At 50.1% G+C, this 23,661-nt stretch overlaps 2 protein-coding genes across 3 annotated transcripts in view; both read right to left on the bottom strand.

Moving 5' to 3' along the window:
• Positions 1–1,557: 1,557 nt before the first annotated feature.
• Positions 1,558–6,402, bottom strand: RPL37A (ribosomal protein L37a). The gene is made up of 4 exons (XM_006258881.2): positions 6,310–6,402; positions 5,725–5,853; positions 4,028–4,110; positions 1,558–1,712 (listed from the first exon to the last, which is right to left on the bottom strand). The coding sequence occupies exons 1-4, from the start codon at positions 6,310–6,312 to the stop codon at positions 1,649–1,651; spliced, it is 279 nt and encodes a 92-aa protein (XP_006258943.1). The 5' UTR covers positions 6,313–6,402; the 3' UTR covers positions 1,558–1,648.
• A 7,392-nt stretch (positions 6,403–13,794) lies between these two features.
• SMARCAL1 (SWI/SNF related, matrix associated, actin dependent regulator of chromatin, subfamily a like 1) overlaps positions 13,795–23,661 on the bottom strand; it is a 55,282-nt gene continuing 45,415 nt past the window's right edge. The window contains exons 14-17 of one of the 2 annotated variants that reach the window (XM_019480595.2): positions 23,419–23,601; positions 18,004–18,104; positions 15,624–15,720; positions 13,795–14,790 (exon numbers count right to left, since the gene is read on the bottom strand). In XM_019480595.2, coding sequence (XP_019336140.1) covers positions 14,584–14,790; positions 15,624–15,720; positions 18,004–18,104; positions 23,419–23,601 — 588 coding nt within the window. In that variant the 3' untranslated portion in view covers positions 13,795–14,583. The remainder of the gene's footprint in view (positions 14,791–15,623; positions 15,721–18,003; positions 18,105–23,418; positions 23,602–23,661) is intronic. The other variant, XM_006258882.4, reaches the window with a different exon arrangement.

Here is a 23,661-nt window from a genome sequence, read left to right as displayed (position 1 = left end):
TGACTACGGGCTTGCCATGGACTTTGAAGGCAGCAAGGACGCGCTCGTTCCCACCCTCACACCAGCCGTCGCCTCTTGCCCCGGTCCCCAGTCGCACACGCGGGTGCCCAGCAGGCCCCGACCCACGGCTTGAACCCAAGGCAGGACCCAGCTAGGGAAGATGCAGCGGCAAGATGTGTTTGGTGTTTTCAGCTTGGGATCAAGCCATGCAAGACAGTTGTAAAAATGCAGAATTTCCCATTTTGGGAGCATCTGAAGGTAGAAATCAGAGTTGGGTGGAAGGGACCTCCAGAGGTCATCTCATCCTGCCACTGAGCTGAGGCAGGTGGTTCTCTCTCACTTGAGGCTTGGAGCCCATGCCCACTTCATTGGGCTCCGCTGTTTAGGCCACTTCCGAATCTTAAATTTTGGCTGATGCCCTGTGACTCTCAACACCACCAACCGTCCTCCTATACAATCCATCATCTATGCTCTTTATAAAACTAGTCAACCCTAACACATCCCACCACACACAAACTTGCCCCAGGGAAGGCAGGGAGACCACAACAGCCAACATCCTGCTTCTGTAGATAAGACTGCGACCCCAGGCAGAGGGGTGCACCTACAACGGGAGGCAGCCACACCTCTCCCCCACACCCCTTTCCACACCCATTTAACCATGGGGTAACATGCCTTCCTGACCCCAAACAGGTTTTGTTCGGATGCAATTGTAATGATCTCTTAAAGTCTTTGAGACCAGGTTTATGAATTTCAAACAATACCACAAATGAGAATGCAGTTACACTCCAAGACTCTCAGCTTAATTAGATAAGCTTCGTTTTCTTACCTGAGGTTTTAAACGGTAGATTACCGCTAATGATGGCGAGAGGCACCAAATTCAAGCCCAGCTGACAGCTGAGCACCAAGAAAGCAAGACCCAGGAAGGACTTAATTGTAGCCCAACGCTCCAAGAAACGGAAATAATCAGGAGCCGACTAGAGACAACCCTTGCTTAGCGCTCTTAATTGGCTCCTGAAAAACCGAGCGTTCAGCAAAACCAAAAGTTTTTGACGCCGCAAGATGGCAGCCACAAGTGTTTTTAATGACCCAAGATAGCGACCGCGAGCGTTATAACGAAACTCGCTGAGCGCGAAGTGGAATCAGGCGTCGCTTTCAAACCAGCGTTGTCGCGAAACAGCGGTAAGCAGGGGTTGCCTGTATTAACTCAGCCTGGATCTTTCCTCTTAAGAGGAGCAATTTTGACTGTGGTTTAGGATTAAGTTTTCCTTTACTGCTGCTAGTTAGGATGTTAGCGCTTTGACACCCTAGAGGAGCAGCTCACGAGGACCTGCCGTCAGATGGCAGGCAGGCATTAGAAATGAACGTGCAGAACACGCTATGACAGGACTACTCGGAGGTTCAGTGGAATTGGTATCAACAGCAGGGGATAGATGAAGACTGCTGCCTTTCCCTGCCAACCCCTGCCTGAACTCCCACCTGCGGGGAGGATTCCCAACCGTGTCTACACCTACCACAGATCTACGACCAACGGTTCTCAAAAGAACGTGCACACAAGACTTCGTTCCACATCGCCCTTTTTATTGGTAAAGGAGCAGCAGAGATCTGAGGCCGGGAGAAGGGAGGTGCGCATCCTGAGAAGTGGATGCTTCTACTGGTCTTTCAGTTCCTTCAGTCTTCTGATGGCAGATTTGACCGTCACTGCAGAAGTGGTGCTGGAAGAAGAAACAAACAGTGTCACGGCACTGAAGCACACGGCAAGCCTTAACCACATTACCCCGATGCAAACTGTGTCAGCTGAAGAGAAGCAGTTGTAACTGGAATTTCTCTTCAGGGATGGGATCGTTTCCCTTTGATGCATCACAATAAGCAGACACATGCGAACTTCTTTGCTCCTCCTCGGGCACGAGGTCCGTTTGACACCCCTGCTTTATAGGTACGTATCACCATTTATACGTGGAACACTAAATAAGTTCGTGTCGATACGCACACTCCCTTAATTAAGGCACCAATGGTGATCACGCTAAGAAAGGCTGGCGGGACAAGGCAAAATGTATGTCTACCAAGCATATCTACAAGGACTTTTTCAGTATTTAAGCCTTTATCTGTTCCTGCAGATAACGGAGGAACGAATGAAGATGACAAGAACAGTCTTAAATTGAGAAGGGAAATTAAGGCTGGATATCAGGAAGAACTGTCCTGCTAGGAGAGGGGTTAAGCATGAGAACAGGCCGCTCTGGTTGTGGGATCTCCGTCCTTGGATGTTTTTAAAAGCGAGTTAGACAGACGTGTGGCTGGGAGAGCTCAGGGATGATCCTGCCTGCAGCAAAAAGCTGGACCAGATGACCTCAGAGGACTACTTTTCAGTCCTACTTTTCTGTGATTACTGGCACTGGCCCACACCACCTAAGATTTCTTTAAATCACCAATAAGAAACAGGACCTCTTCCAATATCAAGAGCTGATCTTACACACTTCACTGCGTGACAGCTTTTCAAATCAAACCCTCCAGAGAAAAGGCAGGGGAGGGGAAGAGAAGCGTTTAGGATGGTGCTATGAGTTGAGCAGAGGCACGGTTATTTGGACATCTGAACCACACACTTCCACATTTTCAGATGTAGGGTTTTGTTGGTTTTTTTTAAATGTTTAACTGATACTAACATTTCCAAGGGTCTCTTTTTTTTTTTAAAGTAATTATGGCCAAAATAGCTTTGGTTCATTAAGAGCAAAAGGAGAACGTGAAGAACATCAAGGGGAACTTACAGACGTGAATGGGGAACCTATTCAAAAGCCTTTGACCTGGAGTCATGGAAAAATTGGACAACTGCGGCCTCAACTACAGGTCAGACCCAGAGAGAGTGGTAAGTTGATGAACTGAATCAACATGGCACTGGGTGACCAGTGGTGTCCCCCAAGACTTGTTAATGTCTTCATAAAGAATCTGGACACTGGAGTCAAAAAGCGGGCTGGCCAAGTTCACTGACAACCCCAAGCTTTGGGGAAGAGTGTCCACACTTGAGGACCGGCTGGTGATCCAGGCCAACCTCGATAGGCTTGCAAGGTGGATGGGTAAAAACCGGATGGCATTCAATACGGAGAAATGCAAGGTGCTCCACCTTGGGGAGAAAAAAACCCCGCACCACACTTACAGTGCTACGCTCACTAGCATCACGGTTGAAAGGGACTGGGGGACATGACTGACCACAAGATGAACATGAGCCACCAATGCAACATTGCAGCTGGCAAAGCCAACCAAACTCTGGCGTGCATTAACCAATGCATCACAAGCAAGACCCATAATGTCATCCTTCTACTGCACTCGGCCTTGGTGAGGCCGCAGCTGGAGTACTGCATCCAATTCTGGGCTCCACAATTTAGGAAGGACATGGAGAAGCTTGAAAGAGTCCAGAGCAGAGCCACATGCATGATCAGAGGGCAAGAGGACAGGCCTTACAGGGAGAGGCTGAGAGCTATGGGACTCTTCCACCAGGAGAAGCGCAGGCTCAGGGGGTGCTCACCAGGATCTGGGGAACGCCTGCTCACCAGAGCGCCCCAGGGGATGACAAGGTTCAACAGTCACAAACTACTACAAGACCGTTTCAGGCTGGACATAAGGAAAAACTTCTTTACTGTCCGAGCCCCCGAGGCCTGGAACAGACCCCCCCAGAGGGGTGCAGGCACATACTACTCTGGACTCTTTCAAGGAACATTTGGATGCTCATCTTCCTGGGTTCCTCTGACCCCAGGGGATGACCTGCCGCCAGGGCAGAGGGCTGGACCTGATGATCTTGCGAGGTCCTTTCCAGCCCTAATGTCTATGAAACCCAATGACGGATGAAGTTCAGTCCTCCAGGAATCCTGCTACTGCACATTAGACAGAATCGCCTGGACGCTGACCCCGGACCACGCAGGGAAAGGTCCCAGCTGCCACAGCGACTAGTGAACATGGAAATATCAAAAACCAGTCCTGAAGCTTCCTGCTTCAGCAAGCAGCAAGGACCCAGCTCCTGGCAGCCACTACGGTTTCTTACTTGTAGGTCCAGGCACCACCTGCCACCGTCTTCATGCAGGATCCACAATGCCAGATGCCCACAGCTTTCCTCTTCATTTTGGTCTGTAACACAAAATATTTATGAGCTGAGCATTAGCAGGAAAAAAGCCTCTTTTTTACTTGGTACTGTTATCAGCGTAGTGTCTCCCTTGGGCCTTTTTCCCCCGGCTCTCTTCCCCCTCTCTTCAATGTTTTACCTCTTGGTTTTTCTGATTTTCACCTATTTATATGTTCACTGACAGCCTGTCACACTTCCTACGTCCCCCATTCTTGTTTTCCTGATCTCCTACTATTCCTTTTTCACCAACGGCTTCTTTCTACCTTGTCGTCTATCGCTGCCATCTCCTTCTCCCTGTTTTACCTTGTGTCTTTCTAACGTCTACCTACTTACATTTTCACGGACATCCTGCTACACTTTTAGCCTCTCTCACTCCTCGGCGTCTCAGACCAGCAGACTCCCTGTGCCTGAAAATGGGCGACTGTGCCCAAAAGTTTGCAAACAACTTTTTTCCAACTACTCCGTTGGTTTAATAAAAGAGATCACATTGACCCAAAAAGCCTTGCCTGCCCATGTCTTTAGACCAACACAGCTACAACCAAAACCCCACCAAGAACAGGAATAAATCCTTGATCCTCAACAGCAGTGGTGCTTGTAGCCGGGAAAAGAAGAGACAAAAATGCAGCTGCGTCCCCCTTAAAACGAGCCAAACGGCCTCTACAAGAACGGCTACTCCCAGAAGTGTCTAAAACTGGAGCCTTTTAACTCATACAAAATGGAAGTCAGGAAGCAGCTCAAGCTGCCAGCGGGTCGCCCTGGACCTCATTCACCCCCAGATTACGTTTAGTCCCCACTTTGGGCAGCCGCTTTTTACACATTGGCTCACGCAGTTCGGTTACAACCATTTGACAGAGGTTCGTGTAGATGTGGAGCAGGACGAGCACCGCGGTCTCGCCGGTCCGCACCTACGCCAGGACGGCGCCTTCAACTGCAACTTGCACCACCAAGACCGCGCGAACGGCGAGTGCAACGACCGGAGGGTGAAAGCTCTCCCTGCAGGAACGGACCGAGACACGCAGGCAGGGCAGCCAAGGGCCGACGCAGGCCGCAGCTCTGCGCATCCAGATACTCCGCGCCTGGAGGACTATCAAATCCACACGCGTCCCTAAGCACGGCTTTAAACGCCAGCTACTGGAAGCCCGTCACGTCTTAACTCGTGTTAACTGGACATCAATGCAGCCGCTTAAAACCGCCGACCTTTAGCAGCCTGCAGTTTGTTGTACGTCTTTTTGTCTCAGACCAATATGGCTACCAAGTACCCCTGAGACCTTCAGCAGCCGAATCTGCCGGGGCCACACGAGCTGCCGTGGGGTTAACTGGTAGGCAGCTCCCCGCACCCAGGTGTGCACAACGCAACCAACCGGCACGCAGCCCGGAGGAAAAAGGCCAGGGCTATATTTCAAGGGCAAAACGGAGCAGATGGGGACAACCATCCAAACGCCTCGTTTCCCCACCGATAAAATATCGCTATTTCGTGTCGTGGAAGATACGCAGAGGGCGTTTTCCAAAGGGAAGAGGAGGAAAAGGAAGAGGAAGGGCAAAGCGTGCGGCACGGACACCTATGCTTCAAGCGCTTGAAGGCTCGCAGACCCCCCCCCGGACGGCCCCGCGGGTCTCACCTTGCCGCAGAAGGAGCAGGTGTACTTGGCGTGCTGGCTGATCTCGATCTTCTTCACCATCTTCCGGAGGGAAGCGCCGTAGCGGGTCCCGTATTTACCCACGATCCCGACCTTCTTGGTGCGCTTCGCCTGCCGGGGGGGGGAGCCGCGAGAGCGCACGATTAAACCCGGAGACCCCCGGACCAGACACCCTGGGGGGCGGGGGGCGCTCGCGGCGGGTCCAGAACGGCATTGACACCAGACCTTATTTTTGGGAAGGGGGGGGGGGGGGGCACGGGCGCTTTAACCCGGCCCAGCCCCGGCACCTGTACACACGTGCTGGGGGGGGGCTTTAATTATTCAACTCAATCATTAAGTATGCTTCCTTCCCCTGCGGCCACGTAGGGCACCCCCTTGTCTGCATCTCGGGCCTCCCCAGCAATGGCGCCCTCCTGCCCCGCTCCCGGGGGCGACCCCGCCACCGATTCCCGGCGCCCCGCGGGCCGCAGCGCCCCCCGCACCGCCCGCGGGCCCCGGCGGGGGGATGGCGGCGCCCGCGGCGGAGGATGGCGGCGGATGCGGGGCGGGCGCGGCGGCTGCACTCACCATCTTGCCGCGGGTCCGGGAGGCGCAGAGGGAAAGGCTCAGTGCGCAGGCGCGAGGAGCCGAGCCGCGCCGCGCCGGAAGTGAGGAGGGAGCCGCGCCGCGCCATAGAGAGGAGGCGACGCTCTGTACGCCAGGAGGTGCGGCTCTATGGTCCCCTGCCAGCTGTTGCCGCCCTGCTCTCAAACTTGCTAAGAAAACTTTTTCCAACTGCTCTAACAAAAGATCCCAAATTTCCCCGCAGAAACTTGCGCATCTGCTCCCAAGGGGGTTCAAGCGCAGAGATGGAGAGGGGAGGTTTGGGGTGGTGCTAGCCTGGCCCCTCTTCCAGTTGTGGTCCTGGGGGGGGGCAGGGATCAGGCCTCCCCCAACGCCCATCCATCCCCTGCGCGTGGCTGGCAGCAAGGACTCCTTCACCCCCACGCGGGACTGGCTTGTTGCTGCGACGAAGACGTTTGTGGCTGGTTTTTCAGCGCGGGACGTTGCACCCCACGGCCGAGAGACGGGGGTACGGGAACAGCGTGGAAATGCGAGCGCACAGGGACGCGCACCTGGACAACGGGTCGGCTCCTACCAAAAAGCACGCGTGCCAGGCTGCAGCAGGAAGAGGGCAGGGATGTTTGGCAAAGCAGAGGCCAAGCCTAACGCAAGGAAACTTGCAGATGAATTAATTGAAGCATAGTAGAAAGGCAATTCTGCATACGCAGCAGTGGTCAAACAGCCAGGCCCGAGCCACAACTTGCTCTTGGCACCTGCACAAAGGGTCATCACCAGTCTTTGGCAGCGGATAAGTCGTCTGCGCTGTCGTGACTCACGTAACACCATCGTCGGCCCTCCGTGTCCCGTGCGGTACGTCACTTCTTCAGCTGGAACGAGCTGACGGCAGCGCGCCTACGCCCGGGTACATCACGGCTTTTGCATCGACGCTCGCTGTTCGCAGCGCTCTCGAGCCAGCCAAGACTGGGAGTCGTTGCTGCAGAGAAGCAGAGCAGCTTAAATCGCATCCTTGAAGGCATGAATAAAGAGATAAATCAGGCCAGACACCCATCCGGTCTCATGATAACGCGTACTGGCTAATGCGCTGTTGTGCTAGTGGACAACGATGATATAACCCATCTTTCGGAGGGTGTCTTCATAGATTTCATATGTATTGGGGCTGGAAGGGACCTCGTGAGAGCATCCCTCAAGACGGAGCACCTCACACGTCTCAGTGTTCAATGCCATCAGGTTTTGATCCGCTCCCCTCACGAGCCTATCGATTCGGCCTGAATCGCCAGCCTATCCTCTAGCGCGACCACACTTCCCCAGTTTGGTCTCACCTGTGATCTTCGCCCTTCTCGATAAAGAGATTAGTCCCTTATACCCTGACACGTAAGGGACGTAAGCCATGTTTGTTCTCACAAGCAGATATGTTAAGATTCGCGAAGCTAGCGTTGCTTTTATAAAGGGTCGATAACTTTATGACCAATGGTATTTCTTTGGTTTAGCTCCTTAAATAGTTCGGTCTAATTAGATCAAGGAATATGAAGAAGGAACGACAACCGGTATCGTCAAAGTGATGCTCTCTTTCCCCGCTGCGCTGCTGCCAGGTGAAGGATTCAACTGCTGCAAAACTATCTGCTCGTGACCCTCTTTCTGAATGACTTTCCCTTGCAGATTTTGCGAGTCCCGCACAAAGCACCGGGTCTTTCTTTTTACCTTTATGCTGCTTAATTCCGTAAACGTGTCCCGTGATAATAGGGTTATCTTGAGCCTCCAAACTCGCAAAAATGGAATGGATTTGCTGCTCGGGTTAAAACAATCCATCATCAGGAACACATTGCAGAAGGGTATTAATGCAGGGAGATAGCAAAGATCCAAGCAGTAAAACTGATCTCTATCACCATGGGTTTTATTAGATTGGAGATTTACCCACAGAATGCAGATTTCTGGCTTTCTATCCAAAGAGACTATAAAAAGAAAATGGATAGAGTGGTAAGATAACTGCTTGGTTTTCTTAAAAAATAAATAGTAGACGGTAAAGTAGCAGAGGACTGGCGCTTTAAAAGACAAGTCAAGGGATTGCTGTAGCCCAGTGTCCCTTCTACCTGCCCCCCCACCCCACCCCCCGAGATGTAAAATATGGTAAAAACCTACTTTTCACCTCATTCTGTATCTGATTTTTCAATGATCATCAATGTCTATTTAAAGGCCAATATCCTCATGACTTTTGTGCATGTTAAATCGAGAAAGAGGGCATTTATATACATGCTGCAAGAGTGGGGGGGGGGGGGGACAGGGAGAAGAGGGTGCTTTAATTCGGAGCCGCTCTAATTGAAGCACCCAAAGCGTCACATGTATCAGCATCCCACTGAAAAATGGCAGCTGGGGTGCTTTAATTAATTAAAGCTCATCTGACGAGCTTTAACGTGCCCCCACCGGACGCTGATATGTGTGACGCTGCAGTCTGCTGGAGCACAGTAACGACCACGCTCCTGCAGACCCGATTAATCAAGTTGCTCCGACGCGCTGTATTTACAGCATGTCGGAGCAGCCTCCCTGCATGTGTATAGGTGCCTAGCCACCACAGTCCAGAAAGTATCTCGCAAAGAAATAGGAAATGTAAAATTTCTCTGTAGCTTTCAAAAAGAAAGAGGAAGAAGAAAAATCCGAAGCAGTGAGCAGTACCCATTATACACATAAAGGGAGGCGAAAGAGCCAGGAAACCCTCCTGGCTGAGCAGTGGAAATCCAGGAGACCCTTCGGAGGAAAAGAGAGGCTTGCAGGCAGCGGAAGCGGGGGGCAGCCTCCAAGGAGGAGCTCGCGCTTGCAGGGAAGCAGTGAGGAAGGCCAAATCCACCAGCAGTTAGCGCTGCCCTGGTGAAGAGGCACTTGGAGGGGTTGGACGTATTCACGTCAGCAGGCCCCGATGATCTTCACCCAAGTGTACTAAAGGAATTGGCCAGTGTCATCACGAAACCACTGGCGCAGCTGTTTGAGCGCTCGTGGCACTCAGGACGGGTCCTGGAGGACTGGGAAAGGGCCAACACAGTCCCTACTTTCAAGAAGGGGAGGAAGGGGGACCCGGGTAATTATAATCAGGTTAGCCTCACCTCTATTCTTGGCAGGACCTTAGAAAAAATCATTAAGGACCCCATTTGTGGGGTGGCCAGCGGGTAACACAATGCTAAGGGGCAACCAGCGTGGGTTGATAGCACGACTAACCTGGTTTCTTTTTATGACCAGGTCACAAAAGTGGTTAGATGCAGGAGTCGAGGTAGATGCTATTTACTTGGATTTTAAAAAGGTTTTCGACGTGGTGTCGCACCCAATTCTTGCAAGTAAACTAAGTAGCTGTGACGTGGATTTTTCCACAGTCCGGTGGGTGGAAAACTGTCTCATGGGGCGCACCCAGAGTGGTGGTGGATGGGGCGGTTTCCCCCTGGATGGATGTGGGCAGTGGGGTCCCCCAAGGCTCGGTCCTTGGACCGGTGCTGTTCAATGTCTTCGTCAGTGACTTGGATGAGGGCGTGGAGAGCACTGTCCGATTCGCAGACGACACCAAACCACGGGGTGCAGTAAACACACTGGAGGGTAGGGAGCAAATTCAGATGGATTTGGACAGACTGGGGATGTGGGCAGAACAGAATAGGATGCAATTCAACAAAGACAAGCGCAAGGTGCTGCACCTGGGGAGAAGGAATCACCAACACACCTATAGGCTGGGAAGTACCGTTCTGAGCACCACGGCAGTGGAAAGGGATCTCGGAGTCATAGCTGAGGCAAAAGTGACCACGAGTCGCCAACGTGACGAGATAATAAGTAAGGCTAACCACACTTTATCGTGCATTAGCAGATGCATCACAAACAGGTCCAGGGGGGTGATCCTCCCCCTCTATGTGGCCTTGGTCAGGCCGCCGTTGGAGTACTGCGTCCAGTTTTGGGCACCGCACTTCAGGAGGGATGTGGACAGCATGGAGAGGATCCAGAGGACGGCTACTTGTATGGTTGAGGGCCGGCAGGTAAGATCCTCTGAAGACAGACTGAGGGACCTGAATCTCTTCAGCCTCTGCAAGAGAAGGCCAAGAAGTGATCGTGTGGCTGCCTACAAACTCATTGCGGGGGTCAGCAGGGAATAGGGGATCCTGTCTACCAGAGCACTCCTTGGGGTTACTAGAAACAACGGCCACAAACTGATGGAGAGCAGATTTAGATGCGACATCAGGAAGAAATTCTTCACAGCGTGGGTTGCCAAAATACGGAAGGGGCTTCCAAGGGAGGTGGTGCTCTCCCGTACCTTGGGGGTGTTCAAGAAGAGATTAGACAGGCATCTGGTGGGGTCACTTGACCCCATCACTCTTTCCTGCCCAGGGCAGGGGGCCGGACTCGACGATCTCATAGGTCCCTTCCGACCCTGGAAATCCATGCAATCTCTCCGAGATGCAGTGCGTCAGGTTGGAAGGAGCGACTGACAATTCCCAGGTGTATTTCTCTCCAACAGCAGCAGAGCTCTCTGTGTATCGACATCTGGCCACAGGGTCCATAGCAGATTCCCAACTTTCTCCCGGTCGATTCGGTTTTACCATCCTTTCCCACAGCAAGTTTGGCCTGAGCAGATTCCATCTGTATCCATTCTCGTCCTCTGCATTTCTTCACAGGTGGTCACACCATTAACGTTAGAAATGCTGCCCCTCGCCTTTATCTTCCTCTGTCCAGGACACAGCGTGCCCCTCAGTCCTGTTTCGACAATAATGGCTATTCCACCAGGCTGCTGTTATGGAGGTATAATAATCCTGCTTTGTGTCCTGCATACGTAATTCGAGCACCTGTTTCCTTGCCCAGGCTTCTTGCTACAATATACAAGCATCTTATTGATCATATTTCAGCCATCTAGAAGCAACGTTTCTTCTTATGGGTTGGGAAAGGAACAATGACATGTACGGGCAGTTTACAGCCAACAAGAGACACTGGGCGCATCTCTACATTCACTAATGTGCAATAAGTATGGCACGTTGTTTAGTACCTGTAATAACAGGTACTAATTTAAAGTGCCATAATCAGCGCTACTGCGCATTAGCACAGGTGAACGCATTTTGTGACACTTGATACCCACTGGATTAATCTACTGCAAATTAGTGCATTAGCACAATTTTTGCTAGCTGTGGTAATGTGCAGTACAATTAGTCCAGTGGGCATTAAGTGTCTCGTGTAGACGTGCCCAACGAGAATCCGCCAAAGTTCACGATATAAAGTAAAACAGCTTCAATCCTAATTTTAAACTGTTATTTCAAACTCACTACTGAGAAATATTGGTAGGTAAATATTCTGTCGTATTTATTGGGGTAGTAGTTACCTGTTATTCGTAGAGTTTCATGAGTTTCCTATTACTGGTATAGCATTAATAGTACCATGACTACTAATATTAGCCTATTTGCATTATGACAGCCAGAGATGCCCCAGTCAAAGTCAGGGCCCTTAATGATGCACAACCACATTAAAAGGATGCCATCCCTGCCCCCAAAAGTTTGTGATCTAAATAGAGGTGATCAAATTAACCCCATTTGATACACGAATTGAGACCGATTAAGAACCTCCTTACATCAACAGCTTTCTGGTAGGGTCCTTTCCAAGAGGCTTTGGAGCCCAAAGTGACTTGTCTTCAGGTCACAGGGGGAAACTGAGGCAGAACTAGAAACCAGACCGCATCTCTCCTGAGCCCTAGAATAGCCTGTCTTCAAAAACAAACACACAAGCTTCTTTATACTTCCCAGCCTTTAGCTTTCATCCCTCTTGTGCATCGTGACTTAATGAGTAAGAAGTCGTCTTCAAATAAAACGCGAGGAGGGAACAACCAAGAGCTGAAGACTTGCACGGCATGCAATGGACTGCTGTTTGCCTGCAAAAATACAGCTAGTAAAGTCACTTGGTAGCAGCACAGAGCTCCCTCGACATAATGGCTAAAAGCACTTTTTCCTCCAGAAGCAGTTTCCGCTACCAGCCTCCCCCCCCACAACACACTTTTTTAATATAGAAAGGGTAAAGTGAATTTCAAGTGTTCTCATCCAAGTCTCAGCAACTCTGCAGATAACAAACTGAGATTGTTATGGGCCACGTTAGAGCAAGAGTGCACCTGATGTCCTTTAATGGGGCCTGGAGATGCATCTGTGTGTAGATAAGATACGCTGAGGGTTTATGAGAGGCAGAATCCTCCAAAGATGCATTTGGCGGATTTCAGAAAAGTGCTATTTGCAGCTCCTCTCACTTCTGAGGACAAGAGAAGTGGGCGACGAGATGATGTTTGTTCAGGTGAAATCTTTCCATCCTCCCTGAGCTGCGAGCGGGCAACACTTCCACATCTTACTGAAAAGAGCCCACGTTCAAATAGGTTTGCTGTGGAGGAAAGGGCATGGCTCTGTGAAATGGGATAAATACTGGAGGGCAAGAACATTTCCAGCCAGCTGAGTACAGTAAAGTAGCTAGATGCGTGCAGAGGCTCAGCCAGCCGTCAGAGTCCACTGAAACAGAAGCAACATTTGATTCACACGCAGAACCGGTTTGGATTTGGGATTTTCTTCCTTCCTTCTTCATGTATGGCAGGTGTCAGTAATATCTAACTAGCACCAGAGCAGATTCACAACGTGGAGCCCCGTTGATGTTTCTGCATCACTGTGAACATAAATGCACACATAGCTAATCCCTGGGCATCTTCTAAAAGGCTGAGCAAACCAGAACAAGAACTGCTGCAGTTACTTGGCACAATAAATGTTAATAAGAATAACATTAAACCTAAAGGAAAACGTAGGCAACTGCTGGGAGCCGGCATGCTTCAGGTGACAGGTAATGAAGTAAAAGCCCTTCACCTCTAGGTTGCAAGTTCAAACTGAGCTTCAGTCAGTAATGGTTTAAAGTTTAATCAAAGCAGTTCGGTGTCCTTTGTGAAATGAGTCGAGTCCAGTCCATTCCCTGGAGTCCACAGCACAAAAACCACTCAAAAGGAATGAGGATGGTACTACGCTGTCAGGTTGGTTCGATGCTGCTATGTTTCTGAGCTTGCGATTCACCAGCAGAGCACGCACGGAGAAGCGGTAGTACAGATGGGACTCAGGTATTCTCCTGGCCACATCCTCTAAGCCCCAAAGGAGAGCTTAGGGTCATGTAGGAATAAAAATACCTTTCTATGCCAAAACCTCTGCCATCACCTCTCTACCACCAATGGAGCTGTGGTAGCGACAAACTGTATGTCTTAAAAGTGCCAGCAAAGCGGCACTCCTACGAGAACACAAAATGGAAGTGACTGCTACGTCATATAAGCAAACATTTAGGGGAAAACATTGTCATGAGAGATAAGGCACTGTAGAAGGTGCATAAGAAAACCACCAGAGAAGTCTGGGCTGCAGCTCTTGCAAATACTTTACATAAACGCTGTGTTTCCACTGCATCATGCATTTTATACACTCAAGGCCAAAAAATGAAGCAAAATCCCAATACAAAGAAAATGCCACAAGAAAATAGACAAGTTCCAAGCCTGGGAGGGCAGAGAGGTGGAAGATACTTTTATTTATTTATTTATTATTTGGGGGGGGGGGGGGGGGGGGGGTTTGACATAAAACCTGGAACCTGTTTTCTTCATTTGCGCTCTCTGCTATAAATAAGAAAACACGAGCATACAAACACAGGCACCTGGTTCTGTCACTGCCGGAGATGATGCCGAGTCTTACGGAAGGACATCGCTGAAAACTAAGTGCAATGGAGAGAGACTGCGTGGATGCAGATTTAACAAAGGATTGGCAAAGAGGTATAAGCAGAGGCCTGTTTGCAGAGGCCTGCCCCAGCATCCAGAATTTCTCCTTTCCACGCTCTCCTGCTGTGCTCCAGTGTGCTACCACCTGAGGCTGCATCTCACCGATGTAGTGGCTCTTGCAGACAGCGATACAGCATGCAAAGTTCTACAGGATAACAATATTTGCTGTTTATTGGGTACTTTGCAGGTTCAAAGCATTTGGCAGCCACTAAGTGGTTCATCCCTTGCCATATTCTTGGGTTGTAGAAAAGCGAACGTTATTTTTGAACAAAAATGCTCACGGAAACGGTGTCATTGGCAAAAGGACTTCAAGGCTCCCAACCCACGTTCACCCAGCATTGTCTTTTCATCCTCCAGCATGAAACACGCCACAGAAATGGGAGCCTGTCTTGTGGTTTATTTTTTGCAAACTCAAACACAGTGATTCTTTGGGGGATTTTTAAATCTTTTTTTAATAAAAAAAATATTCTACTATATGTATGTCTCTTCTTGTAGTTTCACTGTTTACAAAAAAAATCCTCGATACGCTGCTTCTTACGTGGGCTTTCTGAACAGCTGTCTTCTGCACTCTGCCCGGCACATCCAAGATCGGGATTTTGGCATGCGTCGACTGCCTCCATACACAAAGCTTCGTCAAGGTCATCTCCGTCGTCAGCAAAGGTCTTCTGGAAAAGGTCGTAAATGGTCTTCTGCCTTGGGTCCTGCTGGGGAACAAAACCTGAGAGATCTGACACATGAAGAATTTTAAGCGATAATGATGCATACAACGCTCTCTGCTCCGCTCTTCCAGTCAGTGGAGGATCACATCCCAGCACAAGACATACCCACAGCAAGAACGTGGCAGGAATTCAGCCCTGCCTGCATTGGTACCCTCTACAGTTAAGCCTCACACCCTCATTTTCTGGAAGGGGTTGATTTGCAAAAGTCTATGGCCTTCTTCAGAGCAAGACAGAGCTGGGGAAGGGAGTTTTTCCAACAGAAACCCCTAGAAGGATTCCCTTGCAGGGCTTACCACAGAGAATGAGGCAGTTATCCACTCCCCCCAGACCCATGCCTCTACCTCAGAGTAACCCTGCACTCTTGCGAGACACGCCTCAGGCCATGGCTATATCTACAGGGAGGTCCCGGTCCTTGGTAGCACTGTCAGGGGTTCCACTGGTTGAGCTACAACCCCTGTGGGAGAGGGGAAATTCAACCAAACGGGTAACATGGCCTTGCATTACCAACACAAGGCCTGGAGGACCTCCGAAGGAGACAGAGCAGTGTTTCCTGAACCCCATCCACTCTCCTCAGGTGGTTCCTGACTGCCAGGAGAAGTCTCCATAGGTGGGATGAGGAAAGAGTAGTGCTGCAGGAGCACCTAAGTCTCCTTCCACACGAGGCTAGGGCTGTCTCGTGGACAGGCTGCTCCAGGCACGTGGCAAGGAGGACGGTGTGGGACCTAACTTGTGGCAGAACCTCTTCCTTCTCCACCAGCAAATGATATGCCAAAGCCAAAGTCGAAATGGCTTGGCTGGCCCACTTTCCCAGCGGTTACCTTGATGAAATAGTCGGTGGCTTCAGCCGTTTCAGAAAAATTGGTTTCAGAGAGACCAGCTGCACCCAGTACTTTTATTTTCTCCTGAATCATAGGCCTGCGGGGAAGCAGCACAGAGCAAATGTTAAAAGACAGAAACATATTAGCATGCAAGATGCCACGATCTTCTCTCTCCTGGCAAAGATGCATTAAATCAGCTACCACACAGTTAAAAAATAAAGAGTGTTGGGAGTATTTAAACATACCAGCCCTTTCAGCGGAGGCAGCAGAGCCAGTTCTGGTGACCCAGCAGTGTCAGTGACAGCCTTCTGAGCATGTCTGCATGCCTGGTGCGCTGTGTTAAACTCGAGTCACTTCAGTACCACGGAGATAGTAACAACCAGAAGGGAGACCAAAAAAGGGCAAACAAAGGGCTAGGAGGCTGAAGGTGAGGCACCGGCAAAGTCTTATCTGGAGTACCGAGTCCTGTTTTGGGCCTCACGCTCCAAAAACAACGTGGAAAGTTTGGAAAGAGTTCACCAGAAAACAACAACAAAATACTAGAGGCATGGGATGCAAGACTTATGAGGAAAGGCTGAAAGAACTAGGATTACATAGTCTGGAAAAGAGCAGAAGGGGGATTTGATAACAGTCTTGAAATACCTGGAGAGCAATCAGGCAGACAAGGTTCGTTGGGTGAATTGGAGAGCAATTATAAAGAGGATGGAGATCTACTTTTAGTCCGTGGCTGTAAGGGACAGGACGAGGAGCCTTGGCCTCAAGCTGCAGCAGAGGACGTTCAGGTTGGAGACTAGGAAGAACTTTCTGCCCATGAGGGTGGTCAAACGTTGGAAGAAGCTGCCCAGAGAAGTGGTGGATTGTCCGTCCTGGGACATTTTCAAGAGCAGGTTGGCCAGACATTTGGCTGGACTATTGCAGTCAGGAGTGCTCCTCCTTGAGCAGGGAGCTGGACCAGACCTTGTGAGGTCCCCTCCAGCCCTATTTCTCTATGATCCTAAATGACCAAAAAGAGGAGGTGGTGATGGCAAGCTACCGACAGTTTGTAGGTGCTTACTGCCAGGAGGAAAACTGGTTGTATAGGGCAGGACAGAGGGTTTAAATGAGGTGTAAAAGGATACAGCTAAAAGGGAAAACTTAGGCGGACTAGGAGGAAAACCTCCCGACAGCAGGACCTGTTCAGCTATGGAATCATCTACTGAAGGAAGTGGTGAGAGCCCTGCTCTTTCTGCACAAGTGCATTTCTTGGTGCAACCCGTGTTGGCCACCAAAGGGAGACCGTGACCACACAGGTCCCACCCTCACCTCCAAGTTCTAGACATCTGCAGCACGAGACGAGAAATTACGAACGAGTGAAAGCCACCACACTGCAACTATTGCACCTGGGATGGGGTGGGGGAGGAAGAAGGAGGGGCAAAATGCATCTGTCTTCCCTTGAGAAGCCCATTTCCTTCCTTCCAAGCACTAACAACTGCATGGAAGGCTCTCTGCAAATAAAAGGCAAAATGACTGTCATTAACTTTCCTTGAAATGTGGGCGATACGTTGGCCTCCAGCTCCTCGCGTTGCAGGGCTATAATTATTTGCAATCATGATATTCTGGGAACTGCACAAGTTTGCTTCAGCTCATTTGCTCTCTCGGATGAGATAATGGAAATATATAATTTCGGACGTTAAAAGGACCATCTGGTGGCTAATTTCTTCTCGTCGACTGCAGGTCCATTCCCTGGCAGCACAGAGGATTTCCAAGATCCCCACAATTACATTACAGCTCCCTTGTCTTCCCCTGCAGCTTTCACTCCAGACAGAGGCCTGGCCCAAGTCCCCAGGGGGTCTGCCAGTGGCATTTCTTGTGCTGGCCAGACGGGCTTACTGCAGAGCAGCATGAAAGGATGCAGACTCCCTCTGCAACACCGCGCCCTGACAACTCAGGATCCCAAATGCTCCAAGTCGTATGTGAGGTGCTGAGCACTTCAGTTCCCGTGGAGCTCGTCTCTCAGGAAGCACTCAGCACCTAACAGGACCCATCACCTGTGCTGTGCCCAAGAAAGAAACAAAATCCCTCTCCCTACTCCAAGGCTATGACCATTTTAGTTCTCTTAGGCCCTCTCTAACTGACTACCTACTTTTCATTTGACAAAGATGCTTACTTACCCTTTTGTCACCCAGCTGCACCCGCATGCAAGGTCATTAATTAGACTCCAGCCTTCCAAAGACTCATCCCAAAACACCTTACCACTATCGCTGATCGCAGAACAGCCCCACAACCCACGCTACGTGGACGGGAAAACCAGCTTGGGAGTTAAGGACTTTGTCACACAAGTTACAGACTTAAACGACAACAACAAAACAGGTGGAGAACCAGAAGGAGCTATTCCACCTACCATAAGAAGACATCTGCTGTGCCTTTCGCCACCAGGTAGTGAATGCTAACAGAACTGGTCTGTCCAATGCGATGCGCCCTATCTTCAGCCTGGATCAGGACCTTTGAGAGAGACACGAAGCACAAACATCACTGTAGCACTCAGTTACTCTTGATTATGTGTACCCTGCTAGCACGTAGATTCCCATCAGGTTTCCACTCCAACAAACACTGTATAAAACTATCGTGAGGGCCAATCCCTGTCCCAAATTGTCTGTAGCCTAAACAGGCAAGACTGAAAAGGTTGGGAGAAAAGGAGGATTATGATGTCCCTTTTATAGATGAGGAACAGAGGCACTAAGAGAGTAATGTCCAGATTTTTAAAGGCGTGCGGTTGTCTGTCTCTCATTGAAATTGGTCCGTCTTAAGTGCTTAACTACCGTTGAGTTCTGGGCCTGAGGCTGGGACAGACGTAACAGTTATACCAGTATTAAATTATACTGGTACAAAATGTTCACAGCTGTTACATCTGTCTGCTCCACTTGCACTGTGAGTGAAGTGAAACTGTTATAACTTTAGACCCGTTTCATTCAGACTTAGCTCCCTTATACGGCTCTACAAGTGGACAGATGCACACACAAGTTGGTTTGGTTTAACTGTTGCACCTGAGAGGCAAGTCCACCTCACCTATTAAATTGGTTTCAAGTAGCATCTGCCCACATGCCCACGTTAACACAGGATGTTTGAGAGATGGCAGGGAACTGCATCCGAATCCAAGTCCAGGCCACACTTCATTCCTCATCCTTCCCCCTGAATTACTGGAAAGAGCCTGTTGTTGGGAGCATTCCCCAGAGCAGAGGTTCTCAAACTGCGGTCCGCGGACCCAGGTGTCCGCAGAAACTTTGCACAATAATCAAGAATACCTGTACTTGTAAGGTAAGACTACTCATATTAAAATATGAGTTGTGTGCTTTGATTTGTAGAACAAAAAAAAGTTTATTTTTATTTTAAACTTTTTATTCAAGTTTATTAACAGTGGTCTGCCGAGACCCTCAGCAATTTTCAAGTGGTCCGCGAAAAAAAAAGTTTGAGAACCACTGCCCTAGAGAAAGCTTATCTGCCAAAACATTCCCTTCCCTGCATCAGCACAAACAGGTGTGCACGCGTGGCAGACCTGCAACGAACAGCAATCGGTGCAAATATTTAGACAGCTGTTCAGAAAGGGTGTGATCTGTGAATTCCAGTCCTGAGATTAACATTATCATCATTATATTCATATTAACACATTCATAACATTAACATTATAACTAATAACTAATACGGCATCTTACGTTTACAGCAGTGGTTCTCAACCTTTTTAGACTCGAGGTTGCCCCTCAGAAAACACCACCTCTTAGCTTTCACTTGGTTTTTGACAACAAAAAAATAATAGAACAATTCTTTTGTTGCACAGAACTCAGCACAACCACAAGACAAAATGTTAGCGGCACTATGGGTTCCTACTAGAAATCTCTGGTTTATCTTGGGACTTGTGTAGGTGTTTGCTCATCTAACAGTGCTCTGTGCAGCACCCCACAGCACCCTTAAAAGGATCTCAGCACCCCAGCGTGCTGTGGCACCCTGGCTGAGAATCCCTGTTTGGACAGCACCATCATTTACCCACCACTGAAATGCAGCCCCTTACACGTCGTGTGGATTAGCTGCTTTAAACCTGCATGTCAGTGCAGATGTAAAGGGAAAGTGGGAGGCACTAGGGTTTAGGGGGACAGATCACTGAACTGTAACACAGGACATCCCATTTCTGCTTCTGTCCCTGCCAATGGCCCACCCAGTGACCCTGGGCATGTCACTTCTCCACGCCTCCGTTTCCCCTCTGGATAAATAGGGGATGATTGCAATTCCACAGTAAAAGGGGCTGAAACCCACTGGTGAAACCTGTGATATCAAGGGCAGGAATTATTCTTCCTCTGAAACTGCTGGTGAAAGCAGGGCAGGCGGGACTCCGACCATGTCTGCAGGGTTAATGCCTCTCCCCTCCAAAATCAGCAGAAATCCAATTGCTGCTCTGAGTCAAGGCCTCTGCTTTCTGTTTCAGCTGAGGGAGCGACTACACTGCTCCTCGCCGGCGCGCTGGTGAGGTGTTGACCCTGAGACCGCTGCCCCCTGACAAGTCGCCAGTCCCAGTTCACGTGGTCCCTGCCTTCCCAGGCAGGTCTCCCACCCGAGTCCTAGCCAAGACTGCCCACGCCCATAAACTTTTCAGCAACACTGTCCCACCACCCCTCTTCACAGCGCAGCCTCTCTGAAAGTGCAAAGAGACATTGCCTTTGTGCCGCCATAACAATTTCCATGGTGGCACAAAGGGAAAGCAAACAGACGTCCATACCATTCGTCACACCATTAACGCTCAACTTTGTGGCGGCGACAAAAAGCGATCGTTGTTGTTGCTGCTCCAGTGCAGCAGACGTCTATTAGTGTTAGTTTTATGGCGGGAGAGCACAGTCAGCCCGGAGCTACTCACGCTGTCTGGCTGCCCTTGGAGGTGCTTCCCGGCCTTGAGGGGCCTGATCCTGTGCCTCCCAGGAATTCCTGTGCAGGATCGGGCCCCTCAAGTCCTGGGAGCGCTTGCTCAGCTTTCGCCTGCTGTAGGGGCACATCCCAGGGTGTGTCCCTAAGCAGGGCAACCCTGGCTTTCTCTGCTTACACGGACATGCCCCAGGGAATCCCCAGACACACCTCTGCAATCAGGGACACCTCACCCATCGTCTCCCACAGGACTGGGTCCCTACGGGACAACATCCCACCACAGCTAATCCACTTCACATGACGACATGGGGTTATGCCTGAGCCCACCCTGTGGCTAGGCCTAAAGAAGATTTGGATGGGCCCATTTAAAATGCAACGTTTTCATATAATCATAGCAATGAGGGTTGAAGGGAGCTCAGGAGGTCACACCTAGTCCAACCCCTGCTCCCAGCAGGACCAGCCCCAACTACAGCATCCCAGACAAGGCTTTGTCTAGCCAGGTCTTCAAAACCTCCAAGGATGGAGACTCCACCACCTCTCTGGGTAACTTGTTCCAATGCTTTACTACCTTCCTCATGAGAAAGTTTTACCCAATATCCAACCTAAACTTCCCTTGCTGCAACTTGAGCCCATTACTCCTTGTCCTGTCGTCTGCCCGCACTGAGAGCAGTCCAGCTCCGTCCTCCTTGCAGCCCCCCTGCAGGGAGGTGAAGGCTGCTATCAAATCCCCCCTCGGTCTTCTCTTCTGCAGACTAAATCAGCCCATTTCCCTCAGCCTCTCCTCACCAGTCCTGTCCCCCAGCCCCCCAACCATTTTCACTGCCCTCCACTGGACTGTCTCCAATGTGTCCACAACCTTTCTGTAGTGGGGGGCCCACAGCTGGACACAGCACTCCAGATGTTACCTCCCCAGTGCTGAATAGAGGGGAAGAATCACTGCCCTCGATCTGGTGGCGACACTCCTACCAATGCAGCCCAGGATGCCGTTAACTATCTTTTTTCCTTCAGAAGCATAACCAGACTGGGCGACTGGGGCACCAGCCTCAGGCACCAATTTTGAGGGGGGCACAAAAATCTCAGCAGCCACTACTGCTGTCACCCCAGCCACCGAAAATGCTTGGTACACCTGCTTTCCTTATCCTTAGAGACAGCTGGCAGCTCCGACCCTACTGGATGAGTGAGCGGATACCAGGAAGCAGCGCTGGAACGCAGAGGATGGGAACAGGATTCATTTTTCTTAGCATAAGCTAAACAGCAGAAGATAGGAGAGGGGCTGCGGTATATCCGAGTTATCACTGTAATATGGCCTTTGTTGTTAGGCTATCCGAAAGCTTCACAATCAATGCGCTTATTCTGCCACCTCCTCTGAGAAGCAGGGATGTGCTATCATTCAAAATTTTACAGGTGGGCACACGAGACAGAGGTCCAGGTTCTCCAAGCACAGCTGGACCCAGATTTTTGCATCTGGATGGTTCATAACCTACTTATTCCCGGTGGGCTGCTGAATTCAGAATAAGCCACTCAGCTGCTTGCTGTGACTTTTTATTGCAAAGGGCACTGCTTCTCCACTTAGCTGGAGCCCCTCAGCAGTCCTGCAGTGGTGTGGAAAACAGCTCTTTGAAATAAATAATGCAGCAAGCAGCTGGAGCACAGCCATGCTCTGGCACAGCTGTTTTCTGCAGCTGTATGTGGCTTCTGGCCAGCTCACAAGCCTTCATCTTCTCAGGGGGTCAAGGACCCCAATGCTCCAAAGAATCCGGGTTCTGCTGTGCTTTGGCACCTATTTCTCAACACAGCGTAGACACCATAAGGCTTTGGGGGGATATGAGCCTGTGCGACTGCTCTGGGGCAAAGCTGAGCTCCCGAAGTGCCAGGTGAGTGCCTTGATGCCTGGGCCATCCTCCCTTCACTGAACATAAAAGCACGACTTGGAACATCTAACCAGGAAGGGGCTCATCTGCATCTTGTTTCATTTTCTTTATGAAGCAGAGCCTCCTGGTAAAGTTCAGCCCTGTGCCTCTGCCATCAAGATAACGCACATTAACCCTGCTCCTCTGTCAGCTCTGCATGGTGCCAGTATGGAACAGCCCATCTTCCTGTTCTGTTGAATTGCTTCATTCCCATTATCTGTATTCATACCGGATCAGGCTTGCTCTCCTTGGCAGACAAAATGGCTTTATAGTGACACACACTCTTTCATGCCACTGGACAAAGGACCCGATACTGGAAGGCACTGAGTGTTTCTTGCAAGCTGCTGTGCACCCTAATTCTCAATGGAACCAGTATGGTGTAAGTAATTCATAGAGGAGTTTAAATCAATGCATTAGTAAAGAACTGGGGCAGCATGAATTCAGGATTACCTTGAGTATGAAAGTGAGCTCAGATAAACTTCCTCTCCTCTTAGTTATTAGCTACAGATGCAGAATAGGCAACACGTGCTCGGGATTAGAGAAAACATCCAAATACAATGAGGTACAATGGAGAATCCAAACTCCCTATTCCTAGAGAGGGGATGGCAGCATTGGTGAGGGGTGATTGCTCTGAATATGCCCATGGACTGACCAGGTGGTTTGGTGCTAGCTCTTGTGATCAGCAAAAGTATGGGCGAAGCTGGAAACAGAAGCAATAGCTTGTGCCATTTTTAACCAATTCCCAATCACCTACTACAGACTCATCCAGGCCACTCACCTAGGGGCTGCCATGGTTTCAAACAGGGTGGGAGGGGGACGGGACTGGTGTTGGGTGTAAAATTCTAAAGAGGAAAAGATTGAGGGGAAAAAAAAACCTCTGATCTTCCCCTCCCTCACCAGACATCCCACAACCTCAGTCCATTTCTACCTTTCAACACGATAATTTGCCCCCTTTCTGTGGTAGCTATTGATCCGCACAGCCATAAGTGACGGATACTTACGCCTGGGTTCCAGAATAACTCTGCAAACACAACCAGGTCAGCGGAAGAGAGCGTCACCCCCATGTTTGCAGCGGTGATGGACAAGACAGCCACACAGAGTTTCTCGGAGACCTGGAAATTCTGGCACAGAGCCTGGCGCTCGGCTGACGGCGTGGACCCATCGATGCGAATATACCCAACGCGCTGAGGAAAGGGAATGGGAAACGCACATTACCAGGGCTTTGTTTTCACATGTTCTACCAA

Source organism: Alligator mississippiensis, chromosome 4 (genome assembly GCF_030867095.1).
Source record: "Alligator mississippiensis isolate rAllMis1 chromosome 4, rAllMis1, whole genome shotgun sequence".
NCBI classification, from domain to species: Eukaryota; Metazoa; Chordata; order Crocodylia; family Alligatoridae; genus Alligator; species Alligator mississippiensis.
This window is presented reverse-complemented; position numbering and strand designations above follow the sequence as displayed.